This window comes from Triturus cristatus, chromosome 12, assembly GCF_964204655.1.
Source record: "Triturus cristatus chromosome 12, aTriCri1.1, whole genome shotgun sequence".
Classification (NCBI taxonomy): domain Eukaryota; kingdom Metazoa; phylum Chordata; class Amphibia; order Caudata; family Salamandridae; genus Triturus; species Triturus cristatus.
Genome location: NC_140595.1, coordinates 620,591,333 through 620,614,588, shown reverse-complemented (window position 1 = coordinate 620,614,588; position 23,256 = coordinate 620,591,333). Strand labels below are relative to the sequence as shown.

The window sequence follows — 23,256 nt, the reverse complement described above, 5'->3', positions numbered from 1 at the left end:
CGGAGCTCGCGGCTTTGTTCTCACGCTGCACGCGTCCCCCGTGGGTCCCCTGTGTCACTACCTTGGGTGGTTCCTTGGGGTCCCAGCGATTCTACGTGCCCTAGGCACTGTATCTAGTCAAGTTGTGGTTATACCACTTTCTTAATATATAGTTTGGTCTCCCCCTGGGGCCCACTGTGTATTGTACTATTTACTGTCGTTCTAGTGCTTTAATATTGTGTATCTTGCTCTCTAATCTCATAAAGAGGTTAGTAGAGAGTGTTTAGTAGTACGTAATATATATATATATATATATATATATATATATATATATATCTGGTGTGGTTCTCCTTTCATTTGGTCATTCAAGAGGTTATAATCTGGTAAACCAAGCTGCTTTACATACCTTCGAAACTTAGCCTGAAGGCTGCTCTCCATAGCTACCACTAGGATTGCTTTCAATAAAGGTTGTCTTTAACCTAATCATCAATAAGGGTTGTTTGGACTGGTACAAGGTGCCCACTTTAATTAGTGGACAGCATATACCAGGCCAACTTCTCACAACTTCCATTGCAGGAAACATTTCCACAGCATGGAGCGAGCACACCAGCGTTAATTTCAATCTTCATCTTAACCATCTGTAGATCCTATCATAACGGAGCCTGCCCCTCCCTCTCCCCTACCTACTGGCAGTCCCCACTAGGTAGTTATTGTTAGGACCAAGTTTTTATAGGAATAGCGTTTTTTGATTTGCTAATCACTTCAGTGCCGTTTGACGAATCTTCACTTTTTGAAGGTTTAATCCTTGTTTGTGAAGAAATGCATTTTCAGTCATTTGGAGTGGGCCAGCCCTCGTCATGTAGTGATTGGTATGTTGTTCCTTATTCAGCACACCCTTTCCTTGCCCCATGCTTTGTACAGCAACCCAGCATTCTTCTTTCCTTTTTACACCTGGCCTATCATGGCGTTGGTAGGTTGATGTGAGTTTCTGGTGAGATTTAAGTTTGTGCCTTTACTTGTATCTGTTTGGACATGTGTGACTGTGGATTTGAAATTTAATTTAAAGATGCACTAATTTCCTGAAAATTGGAAAAGTATGAGCACATTTTGTTTTTTGTATTCTCGCTTTGGCTGCTGCTTTTGGACTGTTTCTATTTGATGAACTGTGGTGTATCCAGTGTGCAATGGGCCCTAGTGCAAGAAAGGAAATGGGCCCGGTGCTGTTTGAGTTATAAACTGTAGTGGGCTCCTGAGGCCCCTTGCCATGGTACTGCTGCACCAATGGAAGCTAATCCCCTGTTGATGAGCAGTATTTGTTCGGTAGCTCGAGGTACTCAATGTGGCCATTCACACGTTTTTCCCCGTTCATGCGTGATTTATGGCGCTTTCTCATTCTGTCAATAAGTTTCTCTGTTTCTTCAGGGGACTTGCAACAGTCATGAGTGTTTTTAGGTCTCGCCTGACCCAGCGCATGCGCTGGTCTGGCGAGACTTATTGAGAGGGCTCCAAAAAACGTGCTACCAGGCCAGCCTAGAGCTACAGCGCATGTGCGCGGGCGCGCGCACCGTGCTTGACCGCGATTACTTTCACTTTCGCGGCTGCTTGGCATAGCCAATAGGTCTCGCTTTTATGACCTTATAAGTATTTAGTTATGCAACTGTTGCATGGCTAAACACTTATAAGGTCCCAAAGGCGAGACCTATTGGCTATGCCAATGCTTGTTGTTTTAATGTGGAGTGTAGTTGAACTGTATTCTTGAGTTTTGAACATTGGTTGGAGGACAACAGAAATGCCTTGCTATGTAACTCATATGTATGATAGAGATAGGTTTGTTAGAGCCATCTGTTTTATTACTGTTGAAACATCAATACTGCGTCTGTCTGAGTTGGTAAATATGTTGCCTGATATTTTGAAGGTGATCTGCATGTTGGATTATTTGTAGAGACCTATCTGTACTTTGGTGAGCAGGTTGCATAGTGGCCTCTTGTACATGTTAAAGAGGACAGGTTATCGTGCTATCACTTCGTAATCGCTACAACTTGTGGGTGAGGGTTGCCTATTGAATTTGCCTACTTTGAGTTGTGCTTACCTTCTGGAGTGTTTTTGTCCATGATGGAAGATGTGGGGCGACTCCTGCGATATGTGTAGCACTTTGGATCAGATAAGAAACCATTTTGAAGACAATCGCTGAGAGTTAGCCAAATATTCTAATTGTCAATGTATCATAATATTGTAACTATTCTCAAAGCACCACTCTTCTTCTTATGGGTTTGCTGTGTTTGAGACCATTAATACATTTCATGTTGCTTGTCTAGTAGGTGTTTTCCTAGATTGCTGATACTGGACATCAGGGGGTGTCTGATGTGCTCTAGAGCTTGCTGCTCATCATTATTGCTTCTTCCATTTTAGAATTATCCTCTCTATATTCGAAGCATCCCAATCGAGAATGAATTGAAATTTCATTACACGGTGCACACTTCACTTGACGTTGTGGATGAAAAGATCTCGGCCATGGGAAAGGCCCTTGCCGATCAGCGAGAACTATACCTTGGCTTGCTCTATCCAACAGAAGATTACAAAGTGTATCCTTTACAGCTGCCATGTTGCTTCACTTCCAATTGATAGCACCAATAATTTATACTTGACAAATGTGATGCGTCTCTGGGCATTCCATTGTTTGTTGATGCTAAGTTCTGCTGCCTGTATTGCTAGTTGTTCCTTGGTACTGTGTATTGTGAGCCTCTGTTATAAGGTCCTTCTTCATCATTCTTTTTTGTCATGTGTATTACCATGATGTTCTTTACCATCTTTCTATGTGCTCGTGCTTTATTCTTCCTTACTGTTGCATCTCATTTAATGCTCCGGTGAAAGTGTAGGCGAATAATTGTACATTGTGTTTGGGTTGTGATACACATTGGAAACTTAATGACAAGCTTTTGCGTTCTGTGACTTTACCTGGAAGGCTATGTGAGAAAGCTGCCATGAACTTCGCAGGTCTATACTGTTTCTTACCAGGCCACATGAGTTACATACGGAATATTATTCCAAATATGTATGTTTGTTTTACTGAATCCGCAAACAGTGTCTCATTAATTGTTGTAAAAGAAATTTTGAATGTAAAAGGACCACCTAGAGAAACTGTAACATAAAATGGAACTCATTTTGTGTTTAATTACGCATAACGTTAAGCATCTGGAGATTGCACTCTGTAGTCCAGCTTCACATGGATTTATGGAAAGAGCATATGTTAATAAACGTAGGGTGGTGGAACAAATGAAATGTGGTTCCTTTGACAAAAGAACAAGTCAAGATAGTTCATGATTCAAAACATCATAGCGTAGTTAATGTTCTTGATGGGATGTCAGAAATATAGGATTGTGTTGTGGGCGAGAACTTAGCTTCAATGGTTTCAATTGGAACAATTAGTAGTATCCCCATAGAGTGTGATGTAATGCTTTCTCGGCAAGACAATTCAAACTGTCCTTGTGATCAGGAGCCAGAACTCATTTCCGATGTCCCCGCTTCACCATTAGCAACTTGTGAAGAAACCTCCTTATCGAATTACATTCTTGATGGGCAGGGTGGTAAAAATGAAAAGAGAAACACAAAATAACCATCAAAGTAGCATGACTTTTACTTAGACTTGTGTATATATATATATTTTTTTTTAGATGTAACATTTCTTTTCACAGGTGTTGCTTTTCAATATTATTTTAGCATCAAATCCTTCTATGAAAAATTGCCTTATTTAAAAAAAAGAAATAGGGGTGATGATGTGGGATGTCTAGTTGTGTGTACAAACATTTATTCTTGGTGCTCTTTCTTGTGTTCAATTACCTGTTAATCTCTTATATTGTAATGTTTCTCACGCTTTGTAATTTGTAGCTGTTGCTGTCACGAGTTGTACTGTCAGAGTTCCACTTGGTGGACGTTGTAGTTAGGCTCCGACACCAACTGGTCCATGTCTCTGGTTGTGGGCTTCTGTTGAATACATTTGTCTTTACAACATCCAGCACCAATTTACTGAAGTACAATTAATGCATGTCAGCTGTGAAATGTGCCAAATGCTAAAGGTAAGTGGTAAAACTCTGTAGGAAGCAGACATGTTCACCTGTTTGCTGTCCTCTCAACCTACTGTTGCAAAATTACGCAAGGATTTGACTCCTATGCAGATTGAAATCTTAACTCCGCCAGCTGTCTGAAAAGGTCTTGCATTTCTTGGCAGAATTTTAGAGCAGCATTCCACCCACTTGAGACAGGTTGGAGCATCCTATGACACTCCCTTTTTTTTTTTACTAGAGTCTTATGTGCTGTGACATTATGTAGCCCTAACAGTGGCTCCCCAATGACAAACATCCCAAAATATGTCATACATCCACCTTTTTTTTTTTTTTTTTCTTCACCCACCTTCCTTATTACAATATGGCACCCTTTTCACTAACATTAGATATTTGCGATTGTCCCTTGGCAATTACCCAGCCGTGTTTTTGAATGAAAATCCTTTGGTAGAAGTTCTCTGACAAGACATGAAATTCTTTTGTGTCATTAGATAAGGCCCTCAATCCTCCCGACATGTAGAAAGAAGGAATAGGAATTCTTGTTTTTTTGCCTTTCCTGCATCCTAAATTCAGCCCTGGCTGGCAATGGAGAATAACATTTCAACCTTTTTCAAAATATTGTGGGGTATGTAACTTTCCACAAAATGTTGCAACGTAAGAGGTTCAGAGGTCACTTGGGCTGCCAGGGTCTGTTCAATCCAAGCATAGCATTTCTGTAGCGATGACACCATTCTTCCTTGATTTATTGCAGCCAACAATAATCCCTGTGTGAAAATCTGTGCTGAGAGCAGTCCATGTTCCTGGCACTGAAAGCTTCTGTCAAGATTGAAAAACCCACTGGAGGCCCTTCCAAAGGCTTCTTTAATTTCTCTGTGCTCTTCTGATCCTCTGCCTGTTGTGCAGTGTGCGACTACCCTAAGTTCAAGGAGAGGAGGATTTGTCTGTGTACCTGCACCAGCAGTCTCCCTTTCTGATACTTTAAGCTGGGTACAAATGTGGAACTTTTACTTACCACTAGTCTTGTCCTCCTAGATTGTAGCATTGGTTCTCCCTTTACGGGCCCTCCCCCCGGCTTCCTTCCTGATGCATTTTTTTTCTATTCCAAACAAAATAAAACCTCAGACTGTTTTCTAACCCTCTGATGAAAGCGCAGGCTCCGTGCCAGCTAGAGACAGGAATCCTGGTAGACCGTGGTCCATGAACCACATGAGCATTATATTTGGATATTGTGGTATGGCTAACAATCATTCTTGTGAGACTTGCAGCTTTATTTGTTGTTATTGAGTTCTGAACCACTTTTTACCATGAATAGAAACACTCATGAATACACGTTGGAAATATGATTTATGATTTTATTAAAATCAACATCCTATCCTAGTGCATAAAATGTGTATAGTGTAATTGTAAGAACAAGCTAACAGTGGCAATGAAAACTATTTGTTTTTAAACTTTGTTTTATTGAGCTTCTAATTAAACATAACAGAAACGAATGAAACCAGCAGTGCAAACAGATAGAGTATTTTCTGATAGGTCTGATAGGAATATTGCTCCCTTACAACCAGCCCACATCATGATCATTGAAACAATACAAAACAAAGACATGTAGGTCTGAGGAGGCATAAAAACATTCATTTAGTATAATAGGATGATGAATCTAGGACATTCCCAATTTCTTGGTGAAAACAGTGGAGTATAAATCCTCACACTTGGCTGTCACGGTTAATGCATGGCATAAACCTTCCATTTAGAAATCTCACTCCTCAGAGCCCAAGCTCTTCCCTGAGCAAGCGTCACCATTCACATTGAAGTTATTCAGAACCAACCCCCAGGACATAATTTCATCTTCGGCTTTCTCATCAGTACTGGTAAGGCACCTATGGGCCTCCTCCACTGCCCCCCATCCACAGAGATCCCTGAGCCATGAAGACCACTGCGGCAACTTGCCTCCCATCCCTCCAGTGGCTATTCTTTGGTTCTTTAAGAGCAAAGCCAGCTGTGCCAACCTGTAGGGGATTTTGTGGCCCATGGGTTCCGGCACCACTCCCTAGAGGCAAGCCAGCGGAATGAGGGAAATCTCCAGGCCTGTCGTTCTCACTATGGCTGGCGGCACAGCCCTCCAAAAATGCTGAATCCCAGCACAGTTCCAAGTTTAAATGCAGAAAAGAGATCCCAACTCTCCACATCTCCCCCTGTCAGGGGGTCTATCCTGTTCAACTGTCAGGAAATTAAAGCGCCTCACCTGTGGCAATGAAAACTTTTTTTTTTTAAACTAGTAAAAATAATTTACATTTTGTAGTGGGTTTTCAGAATTTCCCTGCATATAAAGATGGAGTCTCTAGTGGACCAACAGAGGTGTCCTGTATGAAGAAGGTTGCTGTCTGTCCCTGCACTCAGTAGCTTTGGTGTTCCAGCAAGATAAGGCCAGGCGGGCTCCGAGGTGGCTATGCCTATGGCCTTCACGAAGGGCGATTACAGCTTCGGCTTGCTCGATCCTGATCCCCAATGAAGTTGAAGATTCCTTTCTGCCTTGTACTTGTCTGCACCCAGTTTAAATTGTCTAATTATTTTGAAAAGGCCACGGCTCAAATCCAATGATGTCAAATGCAAGAATTAACAAATGAATGGTGTTGCACTTTCACTTAAATTCTATAAAGCATTATAGAACCATCTGAATACATATGAATAATTGCTTAGCTATCAAACTATAATTAGGAAAAGTTATATAGTATACATGTGCAAACAATACTACATGAAATATATGTTTCTAAATAAGAAATTGGAACTCAAATAACAATATGTGAAATATATGAACTGGAATGGGGGGTACCTAGGCGGAAAATGCGACGATTGGGTTGGTCCCTCCCAACAGAAGTGGTGAGTTATAGAAGCCCTTTTGCTGATGTCAGAAGGAGTTGTATACTGTCCATAAAAATGGTGTATTCTATATCAAGTGATAACTTTTTCCATCACTTGCGACCTGCCAAACAGACTTACATCTACTATTGGCTCACTTCTGCTTCTACTCTAGTAACTTTGTATGGATTATTCTGAAACTGAGATTTAAAAACTCACCTCTGGTCTCTGTTTTAACGTCATTCTCATCAAAACACCAGCACCAAAACTTTAATGGTGTTACAAAAGATTAAGAGGCTCCTACAGTATTCTTTCTTGCAGCTAAATGCTGAAATGTAAAAAAATAAATAAATAAACCAGTCTCTTTAAAAGTATGACCGAAATGTTAGTTGACGCTGCAGTTACCAACAACTAATTTGGTTTAGTGGACCAGTAACATTGCTCAAAATTGACTGAATACAAAGTTCATTTTTAAACTATTTTGGGTGTTTTGTTATTTCGCTGCTCTCTAGGAAATTTCTGTGAAAGCCAGTGCTGTTAACTCGTTAATAATGGCCAAAATGGGAAACTTTCTAGGACTTCACTGTTTCTACTGTTGTGTAGCTCTATGTATTTTGCAACCTCTAGCATCTGCAGAATATGATGGAATTTAAAGGTTAATTGGAGCTGTTGTCCAAATTGCCCAGTAAAGAGGATATCACTTGTCACCACATGACTTTAAGCAGTATGCCTATTTAAGATGCCTGTAACTGGTGCAATAGATTTTCAGCAGAAGGTCACTCTCGTCATCTGTCTCTCAAGCGTACTTACTAAGCACTCGTGGATGTCAACACTAATGGATGTCTTTCTACAAACGCAGACAAGGTGAATGGAACTGTCTCACAGTAACATCACACAAGCGCTTCCAATTTCATCATAGTAACAACTATTTATGTAACATTGATATAGTCTCCCTCTCTCCTGTGACGCTGCATCTGGGCTTTTGGCCTTATCCTGAGACTTTCCACACAGTCACTTTGGAAGGCTGCATCCAATCCTAGAGGGTTGCCTGCACGCCCTCTGAAACCTGGGTCTATCCGTTTGGACCTCCCTTCCCTGTCACAGCTGAGCTGGTGCTGAACTTTTAAAGTTTTAAAGCTCCTCACTTTTGCAGCAAAGGATGTGGGACACCTCACACTATTGAGTCATCTGTCATTCCCCTGCATAACGGCTTCAAATCTAAGTCCATCTTTTACAAGAGCGGGGCCACTTTGTACAACAAGCATTGAAAATGCAATAGGTCTCGCCTTTGATTAAGTTAATAAAGCCATTTGCTTTGCTAATGGTATTGTATAGCAGAGCAAATGGCTTTAACTTACTGAAAGGAGAGACCTATTGCATTTTTAATGCTTGTTTTCTTTGCTTACAGTTAAACAGGAAATTGGTACGGGTGTTCTTTCATGCGAATACCTTTCATTTAAATTGCCAAAACCAAAGTTTAAACGCAACTGGACTCTGATCACACCTTCAAAAGAAGGTCGTGAGCTACAATTTCTGATGTAAACAAACTCTGCGTCCACTCACACTACTACTTTGCTGACACTTGGCCTACGCCAGTCCCCACAGCCCTGTTTTATCACCATCCTCTTACCCCTAAATGGCCATTTCCACCTTCTCGAAATGTGGCCTGTTTGTGTGGTAACTAGAGAGCAGCTGCTCCCCCTTCCAGGTCTTAAGTACTGATGGAGGAGGTGTGTGGCGCTGTGGTCCCTTCATAAACCGCTTTGTGAGCGACCCCAATCCCTTAGAGGCATTGTTTTCATTCGGTCAGGCCTGGCATAGGCTGTGAAGGCGGCTACGCACTTACATTAAATAAAGACACGGAAGCCCCTTCTCTATCCTCGTAACTGGGACCCCCGGAGAGACACCACGCCACCAGTGGCCTGCCCGGTCGTCATCCCCCGGATCTCCCTGGACCTAGCCAAGGCAGTGACCGGCTCTTGTTGACTTTGCTCCCTTTCATCAGTCGTCTACCAGGACCCTTACCTCGAGGGTGCATCACACTGTAGGACACCCAGGGGGGCACCTCCCAAGTCTCCCTACCCATGCAACCTCTCGGACTGTTACAGTGGATGGTCAGATGGTCAGCGGGCTGTTGCCCAGGATGAACTGGCAGTGCAACTCGTCCAGTTTCCAGTTCACAATCCGGAACCGCTTGTGGTTTTTGTAAAAAATGGACTCGAGAAACTTCAACTCTGTCTTGAGCTCCAACACGGACATCTTAACATAATTTCCGAGGGGGGAGGCGCTGAGAGACACACACCCCCCCCACCCCCTCCGCCCGGCTCTGCCCCAGAAGATGGCGGGCAGCAGCTGCGGGTCTTTGTAGCCCAGCTCGGGACCGGCGATGGAGAAGAGGAGCCCAGCATCGAACGGCGCAGATCGGATGGAAACGTGTCACCGCCGCCCTGTGACACCGCCAGTGCTGCCTTGGCTTTGTACGATGCCTTGTAAGTGCACGGACACAGCACTGGTAGGGCGCAGGCTAACACAACACATGGGGGACTCGGCTGTGTCCACAGAGCCCGCCCCGTGACACAGAGGGCTGGCTGTGCACAGGGTCTGAGCGCAAAGCCGCGGAGATGAGCAACACACAAAGGTCTCAGGGCACCCACACAGAACTAACACACGGGCCCGAGCAGCGCTGCACACAGAGCCCGCCCCATCAAACGGGGCCTGCCATGGGGTGGGGGCTCGACAGGTCTCCTGTGTACTGGGGCGGGGGCGTGAGAACACGGGCACAGAACTAGAGCAAAACACGGGGACCTGGCTTGCACAGTGAATTAAAAAATCCATTCTCACTTAATAAAACAACCGCTCGCCATTCCCGCTGTTTATTTTTGCATCGCACTTTCACTTTAAAGTGAGATCCAAAAATAAACACGCAGCGCCCCCTGTCTTCTTTTGGGACGGCCCATCCGGACTAGATCAAGGCTGGTTTATATAACACACCTTGTGAAGATAAGAAAGTGCTTCATGACAGGCATAAACCAATCCATCCAGTCCGGAAGGGCCGTCCCTAAAAGCTAAAGGGAGTCAACCCAGAAAGCTCATTTCCAATGGCAGGCCACCGTTTACCATAAACGGTGACGCTGGCCAATGGAAATGAGGGACGGGGCTTCAAGCCCTTTTCTCAAAGTCCTCATCTGCAATAAATCTCGCCGAGCGAGCTGCGCATGTGCGCAGCAATGCTAGGCGAGACCTAAAAACAAAGGAACCGTCTCTTCTCTCCCCTAGACTACCCTCTTCTACTGTGATGGCATATGTTGAAATTCTTGGCTTCAACCTGGACCAGTTCTACTCATTCTTAACTGACTACAGTCAAACATTCCTCTATTCATTCCAGTTGCCACCCCTGTTACTGTGGAGTGCAGTAGGGCCTATCTCTTTCCATAGTCTTGTTCAGCCTCTAACCGAACCTGCTATTTATTTGTCCTTAATTCATACATATACAGCATTGATGACTCAATTTGAGCAACAGTGGTTTATCCTCACACAGCTCTCAACTGTGTTTACTAGCGATCAGTGGTTGAATATCTGAAATTCATCTTAAAGTGAAACCTCCACCCCTTTACTGTTTGTGTTTTAAAGACTGCAGCATATAAAACACTCACTTTTGGAAGACATCTCTGACTTTAGCTCACTTACTACTCCTGTTCAAGTATTCTGCTTCCCACTGGATCAGAACCTTCCCTTGTCTCTCTGATCATCTCCAATTTTTTAGGACCTTTGTCCACTTGAAAATCTTTTAAAGACTTTTTCCGTTTTGCCCCCACAGGGATCGAGATTTTGCCACTTCACTTGGATTACTGCAACAGTCTGTCTGATCCAAGCTGCATACAAGCTCACCTATATACAAAGGGTTCAGAATCGCATGGAAGGGGTGACTACATCACTCCTCTTCACAGTGCTTTGCACTGGCTCTTGTTCAATAAACATTCATAGTTTAGACCCTCTGCGTTATCCGCTGAGCCTATTTTGGCTAAGACCTGCCGTTCTTCTGCGGGGAATATCCCCTGCAACAACCCCTCACACTCGCTTTGAACTGCCACTCAGATGTCACATTTTCACAAAGCCAATCATAGTGGTAGATCTATGCCGGTGCTAGAGCCTACCTCCTAAACTTTTTGCTTGACTGTACTGCATTTTTTTTTTTTTTTTTTTTTTTTTTTTAATCCTTTATTCGTGCATATTAAAAGAACAAATACGGGCCTACAACCTTCAGGCCGGCCACGATACGGTTAAGCACTGATACAAACATTACGGCCCCTGTGCTTCAACGGTCAAGGTTAGCAACGATTTATGAAACATACACTGGAGAGATCCTTGACCCCAGGGAAAGGAGAAGTGAAGGTTAATTTTAAAGTTTTCAAAATAAGTTTATCAGGGAAATAGTCAGTGAAGAATAAGAACCAAGGAGATTCGAGTCCGCACGATATCTTCACCACACGGGAGAGCAGCAGCATCATTAAAACAGCAATGGAAGTAAAATCGCAGGCAGTGAGGCAATGCAGTTATATAACAGGATAGTCACATGAGCAAGTACGCACCCCTCCAGTGCCGCCCCCACTCAGTCAACCCCCCACCCGGACCCAGAATCGAAACAAGTATAGCACAGAAACAGAAAGAGAAAAAAAGGCCCATAGAACTAATTAGAAACAGTAAGATACCCCCCCACCCTACACCAATGCGGAGGCTACGGCCTTCCCCCCCCCCCAGCATAGTGCCTGTCGCCCGATAAACCCGAAATATAGACAAGAAAGAGAGTAAGAATAAAGTAAAGAAAGATAAGAAAACAATACACCTATGTTAAAGGGGGTGAGAAAAGAATAGGACTATTCTAATCTAAACTCCCAAAAAGAAGAAGGTGGGGAGGAGCCTACGTATCATCAGAGCGCCCTAAACCATCGGCCATCTTTGGCTTCCACACACTGAGAACCCACTACCCCACAAGCGGTCGTGTGAAAATGAATTGTCACAACAATGTAGATGAAGGAAGACAAATCGCGACGAATGCGCACAAAGTACACATACAGTTCCAGTCCCAGTCCAGCCCCTCCGTGAAACCATGGCGATATTAATCAGTCTAGCCCTGGCCCGATCGCGGGCTTGAGATTAAGCCAGCCCCTACATGAAGGCCCCGCATCCCGTGCAGACAAAGACAATATGGCCGTTTGGGAGAAGATGGTGAAGTAGAATCCCAAAATGGCCGCCGACCATCTGTAGAGGTCCCTTTGTGCACCACATAAAGTCCAGACATGGCATGTAGAGTACAGGAGTTCCACAGAAAAGAAGCAGTAGGCCACCGTGAACGATTCCTCAAGGATGTTAGGTGTTGCTCAGCTGGATATTCTTGCAGACGCGGTGAGGCAGGCAACAATGAAGCAGGCAGCAATGAACGGGGAAACAAAGTATCCGCTGTTAAGCTGGAGAGCAATTGATCCTGGGTGCCGGGAAAGCCAGATGCAGGCACCAGTGTAGCACGATCACACACAGCCGTTGCGTCCCCGCAAGAGGACAAAAGCACTGGCAGACCCACGCCGTGTTGATGACAGACGGAGCGCTCACGGCCCGCAGCTGACAACAGGGAGTCAAACTGCTCACTTAGCGCCTGAAAGCGAGCAAACATTTGTAAACGAAAGTCCCGCAGGACGGCCAGTACGGAGCCGCATGTCAGCGGAAGCTGCACCCCCACATCGGCAGCAATCCGGGACGGCACCGTGGATCTGGTGTCTGGTGGAGGGAGGGCGAAGCGGGAAGCGGGCAAGACCGGAGTATCACCCCCCAGCCGCGAGCAAGCAAACAACGCCATGTTTTACCGCCGGACGGTACAATGGCCAGGGGGGGGGGGTCGTAGCAAGGAGTCAGTTCCCCTCAGGTCTGCGCCGCAACCGGGAAAGCCAACAGGCGCCTCCCTTCCCTCGGGTTCTCTTTGCAGCCGACTAGGCAATAGAAGAAGGGGGTCGGCAGCCTCCCACAGCGCGGTCCACAGATCGGGGCAGGAGATCCGCCTCACCGGGGCTTACCTTACAGCCCCAGCCCTTCAGGCGCAGGGTGCAGGAGGTGTCTGGCCGTCCCTCCCCAGGCTCATCTGGCGACAGTCCGTGATGTTAGGTGAGGTCGGGACCGCGGGGCTCGGATTTGCGCTAGCGGGTCTGCGGAGCTTCCCGGGGGCCGGCAAAGGCCACAATGGAGCAGGGGTCCAGGGCGGAGAACAAAAGCACCAAAAACTCCGGCATCCGGGCGGGCTGAGACTTCGGGGAAGTGGCGGCGTGGACAGCGCGTCGTCGTACACGTTTCACCTCGAGAATCGGCAAGGATAGGAGTCAGGATAATAGTCCGGGGCCAAGGGCCGACAGAGCCGGGCGCTCAAGCGTCTGCTCCGGTCGCCATCTTGGCTCCTCCTCTGTACTGCATTTCTAGTAAGAAAATATCTCAATACCTTTTTCATCTTCGCCCCCTTATTCCCAACCAAACAGCACTAGCACTTTTCTTGTTGCTGTATCCCTGAGGCCACCAGGAAGACCTATTGGCACAAAATAAAGGGCAAACTCTAGAAAATAGTGGGATCACCTTCTTTAATGGCAATATCGCAGAAGTGTCCCCTTTAGTCCAAAATTAAGACTGACGAGCTTGCACAGACCTTTTATTTTTGTTTTCTATTATGTGGTTTAGGACTTGTGTTTGTATTTTGTTCTCCATAAGCTCTCAATCCTCATGGTGTTGTCTCACAGGCCTCGCTTAACAGTAGCTAGAGATACCAACAGTGAATCGACTGTATGTAATCCGCAGGGAAAATTATTTACGAAAACATCTATATATTTGTGGTGGTCAAACCTATTGGCCCAATATTAGTCAGAAATTTAGCTTTGACATTTCTAAGTCATAAAGATGTAGTAAAATGAGTTAATTTACCACTTTCCGTCGTGAAATTCCTGTAGAAGGGGCTTGAAACAAGAGTGCCTTATGAGAGAACGACTCCTAATCACAGGACATTTGGGAACCTTAAAAGCAAGTGTGTGGAAGGAAGATTTGTCAGAAAGGGTAAAGATGATAATTTTTTTTATACAGAGGACGCCAAGATGCATTGTTACCCATCTAAATCCTGCTTCGCGTGCAGAGTTGTTCTAGAAATTGATGCCTCTTACTCCCAAAGTTGATCGTGGGCATCAATGCCCCATCTGTCCTCCACATTTGACTGCAGTTGAAAGATGCAAATGTAACAAGGCATGTAAAGAGCACTTAATTCTTTCACAAACTCCAAAGTCTTTTTAACTACCCGTCAACATCTATGGTTGTGAAATAGGGACCTTTCATGAATGCAACGATCTTTTGTGGATGAAAGTAGGTGTCTCATGCAATCTGAATAATTTGGAATTACTTCCAAGTCTTTTTGGGGATTCAGATATTCCGCTTCCAACCACTTGTGTCTTTATCACTGTTTTACAGTGTTTTTACTTAGTCATTCAGAGGACCCTAGCCCAGTTGAAATGATGTTAGTGCACCTTTTTAGGTCTCGAGAGATTTAATGTTTTGGAGAAGAGGGGCTTGAACCCGCCCCTCTTCTCCCCTGTTCTCCATTGGCTGGCCTCTTCAATGCTGGCCAGCCATTGGAGAAGAGGTCCCATCACTCCGATCAGGCCCCGTCCTTTTCGGATCACGGGGGCGTGTTTTTTGCAGAAAGTCTAATCTCCTCCAGCCAATGGCTGGAGGAGATAACAGCAAAACACGCCCCCGAATCCGAAAAGGACTCTGCGTTTCTCCGAGGCATTTCTGCTCTGCCTCGGAGAAAGGCGATGGTGTGCTTGTCTTTATTCGAACGAAGCTGCAGCACTGGCTCCAAAATTGACTTTGGTTGTTATAATCTCCTAGCCCATAAAACTGTCCGAGGAGCGAATTTAGTAAGAATGATTTTTTTGTTGTTGTTCCAAATGGGCTTTATTATACCGCTTGCATCAAATGTTTCCAGCAACATCGGCGCTATGCTTTCGATGCGGGCTTCCATGAGGGGGCTGGCCCTACGTCCTGCTATTCTTATGCTTCGTAAAACAGCAGGAGGAGCGGTATGCACGGAGTGCGGGTGCGTTTAAAATATCCAGATGTATCTGGGAGAATGCCAGGATTGAAGAACTTTAAAAATCTCCTTTGCTCTCGATTTAAGCACCTTAAGACTAGCGAGTCGTTTTTTATAAATTTATATTGTCTATGCACTTTTGTACTGAGATTTTTATGAGACAATGCGTACATTGTATGAAATGGCAATGAATTGAGTGACGCCTGATCACTTGCCTTCCCCTGCATTCCGACACGCTTCCGACTTCGCGGCGCCTCGAAGCTTCCATAGAAATGACCAGACCATCCATTGCATTTTTTTCACCTTTGAAGCGCCAGAATCTACTTCCCTGTTCACTCTCATCTAAGTAATTGTATTGTTACCAAAGTATTTTATCAGAAAACCAAACAAGGTAATACGGTTGTACACCGGATATGTAACTTGAATGACTACATAGTAGATGAGTGGTAGAGGTAATGAATTGGAAAATACGATTGAAGTCGACAAATTGCACCCCCACGCTTCGATTCGCCTATAGTTTTGAGTAAGTGCTGTGCCAGCAGCGTGAAACACCACGCACCCTTCCCTCTTACCTCCCCCCAATCTTTAGCACTTTGAGACAGCCTTATAATAGCACAGGCAATAAACAAGCAGTCACTTACAATATGACATTCTGGAGCAGGTAGCCCCGCCCTCTTGTCCATCATTGAGCCTAGTGAGTGCGTAGGAGGGGCAGACGTGCAGTTCGCCAGAAGTAACTTGGTTTGCTGTCTTGACAGTTAACATTTACACAGACGTGATTGATTACCCCCGGCAGCTTGTGCGACATGGAGACGGCATGGCCCACAGACCATGCCAGTACCCAAAATATTTTTGGCTAGTAGTGTTTATCTAGAAGTGTGGTTTATGAAACCTGAGTGCTGTTTTATAAACCCCCTGCTAATCAGAAGAGGTAGTTTCCGCAAACTCCTTCCTTGTAGAAGCGAAGGCCCTCTTTCTAATGCCCGCATTAACGTCATTTCCGCAGTTGTCTAGTATTCTTCTGTGTCCGTACAAAGTAACGCGTATTACAGCATCTCGGTGTTGGCGTGCAAACCTGTTCACAAAGCGTCTTATTTATTTGGTTTTGTAACGTGGAGCCGCACGGGTGATACATGCGTTTGACGGCTGATGGCGACCACAGCTCCTCCCTGTCATGTCTGGGGTTTCACACTGCCTACAATGTCCCCGGCACTGCTTCACCCACTCTTGTTACTCCGGTTTTTGTGTAGATTATGACTATTTTTTTTTCTTCCGGCGTGGAGGTTGTTTCGCGGGTTAATTGATCAGCGTGAATAAATAAGTCAGCTATTACACTTGTTCCCCCTTTTTTCAACTGTTTCGTGTGGGAGGTAGTAGTGTGAAAAGTTTTGAGCTTTTGGTGCGGTGTGTTTATGGTGCTTTTTCCCCCCCCCCACTCATCTCTCTCTATCAAGCCGACTTCCACTCCTCTCCGTTGACCCGTGCTCTTCCTCTTCCACCCCTTCTCTAGCCAGGCACATTCCTCTTTCGCTCTCTCGCACCTCGCCCTCATGCTTGCCCACTATTTTCACCCTCTCCACGCACCCCTCGGTCCCCCATCACGCCTTTTCCTGGTGACTGCTCTCTACTGTCCCCCCCACCATGTATCTCTCTAACGTCCTTTCCCCTTCCCCCTCTCTGCTCTCCACCTCCTCGCGCCCTCTCTTTCACACCATCCTTTCTTCCACCTTACCTCGCCCACCCGTCTCCGCTTCCTTTTCCCTCTCTCCTGCAGTCTCATATCTTTCGCCCCCCGCGCCTCAACCGCCCCTGTCTTTCTCTTTTTTTTTTTTTTTTTTTAACGTTTGCTGGTAAAATCTTCCCGTCTCCTTTTTACACCCCCTCATCCTCTCACCTTAACTGTCTGCCCTTCCCCGCCTCCCTCGAGCGCTTTTTCTCACCCGCCCCCTAAATCTACCACCCCTAATCTCCCCACACATATTTGTACATTCACTTCACCTTCCATAGACTACAGGTTTTTCGATGCGGGCTTCCATGAGGGGGCTGGCCCTACGTCCTGCTATTCTTATGCTTCATAAAACAGCGGGAGGAGCGGTATGCACGGAGTGCGGGTGCGTTTAAAATATCCAGATGTATCTGGGAGAATGCCAGGATTGAAGAACTTTAAAAATCTCCTTTGCTCTCGATTTAAGCACCTTAAGACTAGCGAGTCGTTTTTTATAAATATATATTGTCTATGCACTCTTTCACTACCTCACTCTCTCTCACTACCTCACTCTCTATCTACCTCACTCTCTATCTCACTACCTCACTCTCTATCTACCTCACTCTCTCACTACCTCACTCTCTATTTCAATACCTCACTCTCTATCTCACTACCTCACTCTCTCTCTCTGCTAATGCAATAGGTATCACATATGCAAAAAAAAGCTAATGTCAATAGAAATGACCATGCCATTTATTTAGGGATACAAAAATGATAAAAAAATAATGAGCAATACCAATAGCTCTACCTATAATATTGCCGAGACCATTGCATTGTAAATGCTTGTTAATAAAGGTTGCTGACTCCTTTATTTGTAGACCTTGGGTCTTGGTCTTGGTTTTATGTATGTATATATGCTATTTCTACAGTGCGAACTTAGCGAAAAGGCAGCGGAGCATTGTACATGATCAAAGGCAAGTTTAGAGGCGAGGAGTAATGGCAGAGGAAGCTGGGTTGTTAATGGTTAATGCATTGTGACATAGAGCTCTTTAACCCCCGCGGCGCGGGGGGGCAGAGGGGCGGCGGCGCTGTGCTCGTTACGAGCCCAGCTCGTCATGAGACACAGTGGAGCTGTGCTCATGACGAGCTGAGCTCGTCACGACTCCGCCCACTAATTGATTCTCCCGCACAGGCGGGGTATCAATCGCGCGTGGGCGGAGCGTGACCGTTATGACGAGCCCAGCTCGTCATGAGCACAGCTCCACTGTGCCTCATGACGAGCTGGGCTCATCATAAGCACACAAGGGGTTAAAGAAGTGAGTTTTCAACTCTTTCCTAAATTGGTGCAGCCTAGCGGCGGTCCCAATGTATTTTTTATGCAGTCGTGTGAGTGGAGGCTCTTCAGAGAGAGAACCATCACACTCGAAAGATTCTAAGTTAGGTATTCAATACATGGGCATTACTACAGATTGTACTGTTGGTTTTGCGATTCTTGTTGCCTGACATTACCTACTCGTGTCTGCTGTATGGAAGGATTTCTCTTTTTGTCAGCATAATAAAATCTGGACTCTACAGCAGATTGCCATTGTGGCATTTATTTGCTTCACAGTGGTTAATTTTGGAATGTAGTACAACAGCACACTATCAAACGGAGGCTCGCATTGCAGTAACCTTGGCTCTATCCCATTTAGGATCTCCCAATTGGACTTGGGTTTAATCTAAAATATCCCGCATAGAAAGCTATGGGGTCTCCTGGCAGTCCTACTCTGGGGCTGCTGGCTCGAGGTACTAGGGTGTCATTATATCTGCCTGTTACACTGAAGATCTTTTCATGAGCTCTCATTGCTGCTTCTGGGGCATGCAAGTCATCAGTCGCAGGATGTCAGTTTTAGTTAACAAGCAAATATAGATGTCGTGTTTGGTTTCACCATGGCATGGTTCTGCAACTTTTTTCTGATCCTCTCATAGAGTTTGAGTGAAATTAAAGCCTGTTCGATTTTCATGATGCTCATCCCTCTTGAGCTTCTTAATCCCAACAAGTGCTCTTCATAAGTGCTGGGAAGCTCGTGTGTGGAAAGCCACGGCTCTACAAGACTCGAAAATGAAATAATCCTTTAGTTGAAACTGGAAAGGTAACCGTTCGGTCATGGATAAGTTATTAAATGAATATGGATAGTCTTTTAAAATCTTAGAATGTTTGCAGCTCAAGTCTGAATCTGCCATTCACGTCATGTTCCCTTGATTCGCATATGTTGATTTTAGCCAATATATTTTTTTTTTACTACTGATTCTTTATTGTACAGTGGTGGATGTTCTAATAGAGATCGTGTTGTCTTCAGAACACACAATCTCTACCAGCTAATGACTCTCGGATGTGTATTAATATTCAGTTTTTAATCTTGTAGTAATCCGGCAACCAGGTAAGTAACACACTTGTCTATTATTCTCCTTACACCGGGTAAATATTTCCAATAGATGGTGGTATGAATACCAAAGCTTCTACTAGCTCTAGTCTGTGTATTTGTCCAGTGACATCACACATGATGTGTCACAAGAAGGAGCCTAATCTGCAGACCAATGTTAAGGTTTGAAATGCAACATTAACACTTAGAATATCCTCTTCAAGACTGGGCATTACTTTTATACTCTTCAAAACATTTTACTTCCACTTTCCAAAATTGGGGAGCGAAATACCCACAATTTAAAGCCTTATCTGGAGTTTCTTCTCCATTGTTACCGATGTGTGCGTTGAGCACCGAGTAATTTCCGTTAAGTGGACTTGTTAATCGTTGTTTTGTAAATTCTTCCAGTTGCTTCTGTTTCGAAAATCATTACTTTGGTCCCACCTGGAGAATAGTGCTGGGATGCTTTCAAAAACTTGCTAAGGACAAACTGTTTAAAAAAAATATTCTGAGGTTTTTCCTTAACCTACAGCATAGATATGGTTATGTTACCAATTCCAAAGTGAAGTTTGTCATGGTTGTCGATTCCTCAAACACTGCCCTCCGGGATAATGAGATCCGCAGCGTGAGTATGCTTAATTAGAATCCATCTTGGCCATAAGGGCAACATTCCCTCACTGCCAACCACTCATGAGCAGGTGTCCTGATTAACACAAATACAGTGACTGGTATTTCTATTGCAGCATTATTGTGTTATGCGACAACTTAAACCGTAAATCATGGTCCGTATTTAATACTTTTATTGAAACGTGACTTTTCATTTTTCAGATGTTCCGAAAGTTGCATAATTCATACACGGATGTGATGTGCAACCCTTTCTATAACCCGGGGGATCCGATCCAATCCAGGTGAGTGTGCCACTTGCAGATACCTCTTCAGACCATGTATCCTTGAGCAATCTATGGTTCAAACCAGGAAGCATGGTGTAGGGTTTTTTTTTTAGGGTGAGTGTGCCAGCTCAGTTATAACAATTCCTTATTTGCGGAAGTCATTTTCCCTGTGCTTCAGATTATTGAACACTGCTTTTTAGCCACATGACTGCAGTTGATCAGAAGATGTTCAAACAGTATGAGTAAAAAGTTCAATACACTATTGTACCATCAATTCTGCTATCCTTTATCTGTTGATGCCCTACATATGTTGTTTTGTCACTGTACCCTAGTGGCATTGCTAACTGTATTTTCTTCATTCTTTGAGCGTCTCCTTGACCCTCTATATAGATGGTGTTAAACGCCTTAAAAAGTCTAAGATGAGTATTAGAAGTTGTCCGTTCAGTCTTGTAGGTCATCATTTATATTATGTTAGATAAGAAGGCCTGTCACATCCCCTCAATTATGTGGAAATGCAGGAACATTAATTTATTCAGGGATTTCAAGCATGATCCTAGCCGATAAATCATTTGCGCTTTTTACATCGAAAGAGGAACACCTAGAAAAAACGTGAGCTAAACACATCAGAAAACTAGCTTCGCAAATGTGAAAGTAAATAACTTGCAGCATAGCACCTGTGTAGATCTGTTGCACTTGTAGTTACACGGCTGGCAGATGGGGACTTTGATATTGAATGGCCAAGACTGTAGTGATTGCGTGGGCCACTTGCTGATGGCTGCCTGCTAAGTTGAGTCCTTAGCAGGAGGGGGGTAAGAATTCGCAAAATCCTTGCATTGCGAGTCCCTAGCAATGGTTCAAGTTGGCCAGATTTTCAGGATAACCAACTACTTAATGATTCCCACTTAAATTGTGTGTATATCTTATCTCATGTGGCCATACAAGCATCTGGCACCTGAACCTATGTTGGACACCCCCGTTTCAGATACTTCTTAATGTGGGGAATGGGAGTGGACAGCCTTACACATAAGAGTTTTCCAGAGTTTTGGTATGTAATATCAGAATTCTTGTTCCTGCATCCTTTGGTTTGTTTTTGCTCTTGATTTTCAGTTGATTAGTGTTATGGCTGTAGGTTGTTTTTGTCCAATGGGAAATGTACGTTGTTGTCTCGGTAGTCAATTTTTAGTGCATGGAAAGCCCTTTTAAGAAACTGTAGGTTTTTAATTGCATGGGTGATTGTTGTTGGAGCCACTGTGTATCACCAAGGATGATACTGGTGCCGTCAAATGTGCTGTGCCTGCTGATTAGGACAGCTTTATATTGGTCCATGTTAAATTTCATACAGCAGTCAGCAAGTCGCTCCCATCTTCTTTACAGAAGTGCACAAACACAATTCTCATAGTGACAGTTGTAAGGAGGTGGAAAAATGTTATCGCCCGTAGTGCACTCACTTGATATTTTGCTGCTTTTGCCTTCCTCATCACTTGGGTGTCATAGGAGTGATCACAGGCTATGTAGAGTAGAGGGTGGAGTGTTTGCTGTGTCTAAAAGCAAGGATTAGATCTGACTTTCTTTAATTTTTGGGAGAAGTTTAATATAAAGAATTCTTCTAACTAATAAATTAATACAATTCCTAAACCTTGCCCCAGAAATGGAGTACACTGTATTAAAACCTTCTCCCTTTAGCTAGTGATACTTAGCATCCTGGTGGAGACTGACTAGAAGACACGGGATCAAAGACAATACCCTAAATATCTCTTGCATGAAATAAAAGGAGTGTGTATAGAGAATTGGAGGTCTACCCATATGCGTGTTCAACTTAGATAAAAGGGTTGAAAAGTTATGAAAGATTTCTATGGTTACATGAAATAGTAAGTTTGTCCTGTACAACAGTTCTCAAAGCTAGATCCCCGGATGTGCAATGGTACACTTGGTTTTCAAATTCTGTTCCTCTTCTCTGATTACACTAAAACCTGAGAACAGTAGGGCCGATGCAATTCTCCTAAAATATCAAGGGCTGCAATTAACATTTAAAATTGCAACTTATCCTAGTCAGTGAGTGAAATAGCCAGGCTATTACTGTGCTGGAATGGCACATTCAGTCATTTTCGAGCAACCCACCAAGTTCATTCAGGTTCTTGTCATCCTTTCTTTTCAAGAAGAAACTTCATGACCAAAGTACAAAGACTGCGGTTTCAAAAAGTGAATTTGTCCGCCTCCGATGAGAAAGTGGCGTGGGGCTCTTGATACATGCATGGGGGCAGAAATGGCAGACTTTCAGGCACGAGGTTGCCCACAAACACAGAAATATTTGGTCTAGATGGGCTACCTACCATGGTAAGATCTTTCCCCCGCTCCCCTCGCAATCCCCTTAAGAACCTATCTTCACTGGGAGTTAACGGCCATCTCCTTGGCAAGTTTGTCCGGCTTTCTTATTCATTGTGTATAGGTTGTCAATGATGTATGCCTATATTGGGGGATGGGGACAGTCTGCGTGAAGTTTCGGTTGTTACGAATATTATGTTTACCAAATGTACCTTGTAGATGTCACAAATTGTGTATTGTGCTATTTTCTTGTGCACAACACACATATGTCGGATACCTACTGACGAGGTACTTTGAAACTGCAATAAAATAGTTAATTTGTTAGATCTAGTATTCTACAGTAACGGGTTTCCTCGGGTGCAGCATGCTCTTTCACTCCATATTCTCAGTAATAAAGTAGATCTGAGTTCTGATTAAGTAATATTATTACACTGACCGAAATTTGCATAGCTGATGACCTTAGTGGATATATTTTCTCTTTCACAGGGCCTTTGACAGCATGGTCACGTCAATGATGGTGCAGGTGTGCTGAGAAGATGTGGGTGTTCCTTCGGTGCTCCTAAACCTGGGCGGATGACATTCTTTCTGTACTGTACATAAATTATATAATTCTTCTAGAAAATCTATTTAAATGTGTACATATTACTTTGTCCCATTTTGTGTGTAAAATAAACCTCCATCCCATTTTTAATCGAACTACACGTGTTATTATATGCGTACCATATACTAATTTGTATTGTTGAACTTTGAATCAGATCTTGAACTCAGTATATATATTTTGTTGTGTGGAAACGGGCTCTATCTCATCCTCTCCAGTTGTGCAGAACTGCAATTGCCTCCTGTGAGATTGTGGGAACAAAGTTCTTCACCACACATTTTCTACCCCTTACTTGTTTCTCTGTTTTCTTCAGACCGTAATTCGAAAGAAACAAGG

General features: G+C 44.1%; 1 protein-coding gene across 1 annotated transcript in view; it reads left to right on the top strand.

The window, feature by feature from the left end:
• The window catches only part of TRAPPC2L (trafficking protein particle complex subunit 2L), a 36,371-nt gene extending 13,353 nt beyond the window's left edge, over positions 1 to 23,018 (top strand). The window contains exons 2-5 of the mRNA XM_085638152.1: positions 2,389 to 2,561; positions 19,648 to 19,735; positions 19,939 to 20,018; positions 22,809 to 23,018. Coding sequence (XP_085494278.1) covers positions 2,389 to 2,561; positions 19,648 to 19,735; positions 19,939 to 20,018; positions 22,809 to 22,854 — 387 coding nt within the window. The 3' untranslated portion in view covers positions 22,855 to 23,018. The remainder of the gene's footprint in view (positions 1 to 2,388; positions 2,562 to 19,647; positions 19,736 to 19,938; positions 20,019 to 22,808) is intronic.
• The last annotated feature ends 238 nt before the right edge of the window (positions 23,019 to 23,256 follow it).